At 40.0% G+C, this 7520-nt stretch overlaps 1 protein-coding gene across 1 annotated transcript in view; it reads left to right on the forward strand.

Moving 5' to 3' along the window:
• The first annotated feature begins 1642 nt into the window (after positions 1-1642).
• The window catches only part of LOC107187858 (diuretic hormone receptor), a 53690-nt gene continuing 47812 nt past the window's right edge, over positions 1643-7520 (forward strand). Inside the window, 1 exon segment of the mRNA XM_015576042.1 lies at positions 1643-1943. Within this exon segment, the coding sequence (XP_015431528.1) occupies positions 1643-1943 (301 nt within the window).

Genomic DNA, 7520 nt, shown 5'->3' on the forward strand with positions numbered 1-7520 from the left:
GGGAAGCTCCCTTTGTCCGCCTCTCCGTGGTTTAAAGACAATCGAGGGGCGAGAAACTTCGGGGGATAATTGTGTTCGAACTGTTGATCGCCTCTATTCTCTGGCCAGTCTGTTCGTTAGCCACTATTCATTTTACGACCGATCGATCTAGTCAATAATCACCACACAAGAAGATCGATCCGACGAACATATATCTCAAACCTGAAGTTCACTCGTCCCATAACAAATAACGAGGTGTCGCCATTTTAATGGTACCCGTACGAAAGTGGAGATTAAACGGGTCGCGAGATGGAACGACGTCTCAGGCGTCGTGAGTCAATTTCAATTTAGCCCATCCGTGGAAATTACTCAGCCACCAGCTCGGAGAATTTAACGAGCCTTGTGGCGAAGACTGGTTGCAGAGAACAAGGTCGAGCCCGAGGAAGAAGTGCTTTAGCCGATGGGATTCTCCTTTTGGCTGGAAGGACATTAAACGACGTTGGTCTTGGAGGGCGAACGATAACCGTTCCAGCGGCGGATCCCGGTGACGAAATTCAATGAGCCGTTTGGGAGCCGTTCGAGGAGCAATAACAGTTAGAAAGTCGTCCGGGACGACATTTTTAACGGGCCGCAGAGCTTATCACGCGCGTGCCGGACCCCCTCGGATCGGAGGTTGGAAACGCCAGGAGGCTCGAGTTAGGGGATGATCGGACCGTATTCCAGAATCATCCCCCTTGCTAATATTTCTCACGTACGTGTCGCGTATTCTTGGACGTACGGGGGACCCTAAAGTAGAAAAAGGATTCTCATCGGGGATTAACCGACCCTACTTTAATGGCGACGAGTCTTATGGGATCCCGTCCGCGCTGGAGGAATACCCTCGACGGCCGTAGAGCATCTGCGGCGAGAGGAGCCGTGCTTCGGGTGGGAAGACCAGCCGGGGTGGGCGTATAATCGCGTGTCGGTGAACCGGCCGGGGAAAGAATAGAGCCCCTGAGATTTACCTTGTGTCATCGTCGGATCGGTACGTGCGTGGAATGTAGCTGGTCCAATTAACATCGTGACCTTATCAACTCAGACGTTTCCGCTTATGGATAGTGTGAGAATCGTACGATCCCCTATCCTGGAATCCCTCTGTGGACATTGCGGAGAAGTGTCCGCGTCAGGAGACATTCGAGATTAATGGAAAAATATAGTCCCCTGTACAAGATCTCGATTAACATTCAGTGATATTTAGTGGTTCACTCAAGGTCTGTTTGATAGTTTTCAGATAGAGGATACTAGGGGACACAACAGGTAGCCACTGTGTGAGTGTTACCGTTTAGAGCCCAGGTGTGTTTCTTGTAGACATTGGAGAAAAGTGTCTACGTCAGGAAACTATTCAGATCAATGGAAGAGTATGATCGTCTGATTCGATTGACATTCAGAGATATTTAGTGGTTCACTCAAAGGTCTGTCTGATAGTTTTCAGAAAGAGGATACTAGGGGACACAACAGGTAGCCACTGTGTGAGTGTTACCGTTTGTTACGTTCGTTATTGAACGTAGTTTGTTTTTTCGTCTGTCTCTCTCTGGACTGCACGAAAAGGAAGGAAGGGAGGAGGAGGAGGCAGGTAGTAGGGTAGTGTTTACGAATCAAACGGCGACTCTGACTCAGTTGGATCATGGCCTGGCAACAGAGCAACGAGACCCTCTTCGACACCGGTAATTACGTGCTGAACGCTCTGAACTACATTAACAAGCTGAACGAATCGCTCAACACCGAGGCGATCAAGTGTCTCGAGCTTCGGCATCGGGAGGAACTGGAATGGTTGTCCCTCGGGAGAGAGGGGGAGGAGGAGGCGGACCGACTTGGATGCGAGATCAACTGGGACTCTTTGCTCTGCTGGCCCAGAACGCCGCCGGGCAGGCTGGCCACGTTATCGTGCCTCGAGGAACTGAACGGCATCCGGTACGACAGCACCCGTGAGTAATAATGTTTGTTTATGTTTGTCGAGTTGGTTAACGGTCTGCGAAGTTATCTCTCGTTGTTGATTAAACGGTGGAGCCTTCCTTGGGACAGGTCGTAAATTTTGATTGAGGGCCTTGGAGGGAAATCGATGAAAGTGACGAAATTTTATCATTTCAGGAAATTGTGGGTAATGTTAAACTTTTATGGAATAGGCCCTATGCTTTAATGTTTAAAAATTATTATTAGACTTGTAATACTTCAGAAAAATATAATAATTATGTAGGATAATAATCACTAGACTGCGAATTTTACATATTTAGACAATTGGGTTTTGTGAGATATGTATATATTTCAGTTTATTCTGAACTCAATTCGATATTTAAGAGAAGAAACAAATTCCTATCTCTACTGTTATCTTCAAGAATTATTTTAGGAAATGTCATTTTGCGTGAAGCTTTGTAGTCGAATTATAATAACACAATGTTCCCTGGGCGTTTTCTGGAATGCAATGTGCAATATGGAAAAATTATGGAATGTTTATCTAAAATAACAGGTGGTCTTGGAAATGCCATTACTTTCACATTTCTTGGTAGATAATTTTGAATTGATAATTCTGAGAAGACTGTGGGTAAATTTACATTTTCACAGAAAAATGTGTATGCTTATGGTATTCGAATAATAGAGTAAACCTGTTCAGAATGGTAGAAGGTTTTTTGTTTATTATTTATTTCGTGAAAATTTTCGATTTTATTTGCAAACCCTGTTTATTTTTCTTAGAGGTAGGAAGTATTCACAAAGGTCCATTATTTTATTGTTTGGAGACTAAATATTTATAGATAGGAAACGATAAACACATCTTGGTGACGTGTTTATTCGAAAACAGGAATCGATTGCGTTTCTATGAAAAATTTCAAACTTTATTGTTCGATCGTGTTACCAACAAATAATGGTTGTTTCTATTGAAAAAGTTGGCGATATTGATACGAATGTTTTTAAATGTATTTTTCAATTATTACAATGTTACACTCGTCCGTCAATCGTGTTACCACAGAAGTTGTTTCCGACCTAAATTACATGTTGACCGTGTGCTCTTAATTATTTTTATATTCGTTCGGAGGAGCGTGAAATTAAAACCGTACCCACACGACAACACACCTGGCTACGAATGCAAGGGAATTTCAAGAGAAATTTGCCAACGCCCCCACATTGTGATCTAATTACCCGTCTAGGTGGGTAATTAATAGCTGCTTTTACTGAACGTTACGTGCTTCATTTAGTTAAACAGAATAACCAGACTCTATATGTCATTTATGCATTATTATAGTAGCCGGCGTATGAAAATGTCGTTCGTTTGTTAAAATTTTTTTTTTGATTTTCGACAAAGAATACAAGAGAATAAATTAACATATATTAGAAATATGTTATTACGAACGATATTCGCGCTCAACAATTGGTGGAAAATATTTCGAACAATAATCGGTATAATAATCGGAGTAACACAATGTTCCCTGTTCATTTTCCAAAGTTTCCCTATACGTCGTAGTATTTTAGTTTAAAAAAAAAAACAAGTTTATTTATAGATCGTTTGAGAAGAAGCAATTGGATGTTTCAATGTCCAGTTCAGGTCGGAGGAATTTATTCGTCTTTCATGCCCTTTCGATGCGGATTTCCTACGTACGATTCCAAGGGAGGAATTCACGTATCAGCGCTATCTTGATTTCCGTCTCTTTTCGAATTACAATGGTCCAATTCCTCGATGCTTAAACCGGGCTTCGAAGATATGGAAAGAGCTTGATAGGAAGAGAGGCTCGGGTCGCGGGTTTAAAGGGGAAAGGTTCCGTGATCTTCTTATAGAACGTCGCAGACCCTCTAATATATCTCAAATATTTGCAACGTATCCCGTTGACCGCGATTTTCAGCTTCATGATTCAACTTCGGTTATAAAGAAAACGAAAAAAAAAAAAAATAGAAGCGGTGAAAATCTCGTACAGTTTAACGTCTATTCGCGATATTTTACGACCGCAAAGTTGAGATTGTTATAAGGCCAAGTCTGATAATTAACGACGAAGCCTGAGGGCGTTTCTCGAAACCATTTTCCTCTTACACGCGCCTCCACTGGAGGAAAAAGATTGCTAACAGAGAGCTGTATAATATTTCAGTGTTGTACCGTCTCGAGAAAGAAAGAGTAACGAACACTTTTTCAACTTCTTATTTGCACACGTTCGTGCAACGGTTGTTGTCGAGTCGTAAATAGCTTCCAGCATGGACGATAACAAAAGTGATCCGCTTGGCCTGGCATGACCCGTACAAGAATTGTCAAATCTAATCCCTTGGATTACGATTTTCTTGACGTTTACCAGTTTCCAAAATGACTTTCTCATTTGGAATGAAAGGAATTCTATGCAAGTCGCAACTGTATATTTACTCTGAAAGTTAAACATTAATATCAGCAACGTAGGTATTTCACTTTGACTGGATGTTAATTTTGAAATCGTCAACACGAGTTTGATACGATGTCATAAGCTTGCGAGTATGTAGTAGATATTAAAATTGTAATAAGTCTTGAATGGGCGTAAATTAAAAAAAGAGTAAATTCTTAAGAATTTGTCCTTGTGGATGTTAGCATACAGATCGGTTTAATGTAATTTAACGATTGGTCTTAGGTGTTTTAAATAATGTTTGAAAACAAACTGGCGTCGTATATTACCACTAAAGCTACTAAGTAAGGGGGCTTTTGTTAAGTGACTACGGCACTGATGGTTACCGACAGAGCACGCGAATGGTCGACGCGCGCTCGCAGTAGTCGAATCCGTCGCGTCAGCCATCCTTCACTTGTCTCTTTGATACTGAATAACTCGGAAACGAAGCCTCTATCGCAATTTTGTTACTCTTGATTTCCGTTTCATTTTGGTATATAGAATTCCTTAAAATATTTCACATTTGTTATCGAACACTCCGTATGGTTTTATTGTCCTTTGGAGCTGAGTAAATCCGAAAACTGACGCGTCGCTGAAAACTTTTTTCTTCCTTTCTCATGGATCTTTTCAACATATTAATCGAGTGTCAGACTGAAGAATAAATTAAATCACGTACCAAGGATATGTCACAAACCCCTCTTTATTCGACACTGACGCGATTTCGAGGCAGCATCGAATTTAATTACATGTCATTTGTTTCCTACGGACGAGCAGCTCTATCTACCGAAAAATCTTCGATGACACGTCCCCCGATCGGCTCGGTTTATCTCGGATCCACGCGCGATTTCATCTGTCTATTCTGCTGTGAAATTGAAAACCCGAACGGGCATTGCGGACACACTCGAATATCGACGGCTCGCGGATAAATATCGTTCGTAAATAAATGATAGAATCAAAGGGAGGCTGCAAACATGACGAGTACAGAGGGCGAGAAGCCGTGCGTGTTTCGTGTAAAAATTTAAATCGAACCCCTTGACCAGCGTCGCGTATGTCCTGTGTGCAATCTTGTTGCGTTTTTTTTTTTTGTTACAACTTCATTTGGTATTTATTGTTCGTGTAACGATGACTTCAACGGTTCGCCTTTTGTGAGGTCGAGGCAGACCTGTGGCGAAACGGAATTTAGGGTATCATTGCATTGAAATGAAGTGAAATTGTCGATATTTCAGCTTCATGTCAATGGAATGGATTTTAAAATTATAATTACGGGTTTCTTCTAGAAAATTATGAATGTTCATGTAAATGAACGAAGAAGCATAAATTGACCCGTTGAATTACACAGTGAAAATAACCGTACATAGCCAGACATCGTTTATTTCGTTTTTTGTAAAGTCATAAATCGTCGAAAATATATGCGTTTAGTTAATAGAGGTCGTTGGTCTTGTTTTAAATTATACTGTGATATTAATTTTACGGAAAAATAGCACGGTTTTTAAATAGTCCAGCCGTTAAATAAAAGATGGTGTCTGACCTTACGCACTCTTTCTACTTGTTCATAATGAAACCGTTTTCTCCACGTGAAAATTCACAGTAATCATAGGTGTATACAAAAGTAAGCTTCTTTCTTTATAATCCTCAAAAAGAGAATCCTTTAATCCGAAAATTTTCATTAAATATTGAACAATCGTTACAGCTGTCGTTCGAAGCGATCCCCCGAGGTTTTTCCAATTTTCCTAGGAAAAAATTTGAACCCTTCATCCGTACAATAACTTTCTAGCTCTCTCCACTGGAACAGAGTTGTAGCTCGCGGCGGTTACTAGATTACATTCTGTGCAGTTCGATAAAACGAAACAAGGGGCTCGTAAAATCTTTTATCATCGATCGATCTTATTTCTGAAGCGGACAGGAAGTAGATTCACCTCTTTCCCCCCCCCCTCCCCACGGTGTACGCAGGAACAACAAACGTCTCGAAGCTTCGCCGCGGAATAATTGAACTGGAACACGTACATCCATCTCCGTTTTAATTTTTCAGATATTTCCAGTCGGTCGTGCTTCGGAATACGAAGATCGTGAAAATTATTAATTCAGCTCCGCACCACTGTAAAAAGCTCTTCCATCGATAGGCTATGCACTGTCTTTTCCTACGATACCTGTGATGTATTATCAGACGTTTTTATGATAGGAAAATGTATAATTTTCTCATCGACGGTTGCTGCTTCCGAGATTTATCCCAAATTCTTGCATTATACATATTTTATTTCTATTCTTTTATTATATTTCGTCCCAACGTTCAAATAATAAAATAAGAAGATTCACCGCTTTTTTACGATCGGCCAAATGTGTTTTCAGATTTAATATGCTGTTGGTAAAAAGTCTGTTATATTCAGCAAGTTTAATGCTACATTATGCGATAATCCGGTACGTCTATCGTCGGTAATATTGTACGATTAAGCAAAGTACAAGTATTAACAGCACCCATTACTTTCGTTTATTCAATAAAAGTGCTTGCATTATTACATTTCTTCCACTTTGTATGTTGTGTAGCTTTTCGTCCGGAAAATTAATATTTTTATTCTCGTAAACGCGACAGGGTGTATAATATAAATGTTTACAGTATGTTTTGCAGTAGACCATCGAAGTCCCGCGTGACGTGAACAAATAAAGCTGCGATGTTAGTAGTAGAACTCTTTATTAAACAATTTAGTACTGAGTTATAAAATTGGGTAGATGAGCCTTTTATTTTGACAGTGGTGCCAGTTCATCTTTTTTTCTTGTCACGTGATGTTTAAGGGACATATATATATAGTATAAAAAATAATATATAAGGTATATAATATATTATTTTTAATATACAATGTAAGAAACATTTTTTTATAGAGATTTATTCAGATACATTATTTAAGGCTTGAATGGATTCTGAAATATTAATAAATACTAACAAATTTTGTTATTAATCAAGGACCATAGACAAAAAAATGTTCACGTAAGATCGTAACCAAATAACGTTATAACACATTCTTCTCCAAAAACTAAATTACACCACTTCCATAATAAACGTTTCACATCAGTCCCTTTTTTCACCAAACCGTTCAGATTCACACGAACGAACCGTCCTACAAAAATTAGGTTTCATAAAAAAACGCGGCAAGACGATGGGGGGGGGGGGGGGGGGGGGGC

Source organism: Dufourea novaeangliae, unplaced genomic scaffold (genome assembly GCF_001272555.1).
Source record: "Dufourea novaeangliae isolate 0120121106 unplaced genomic scaffold, ASM127255v1 scaffold112, whole genome shotgun sequence".
Lineage (NCBI taxonomy): Eukaryota > Metazoa > Arthropoda > Insecta > Hymenoptera > Halictidae > Dufourea > Dufourea novaeangliae.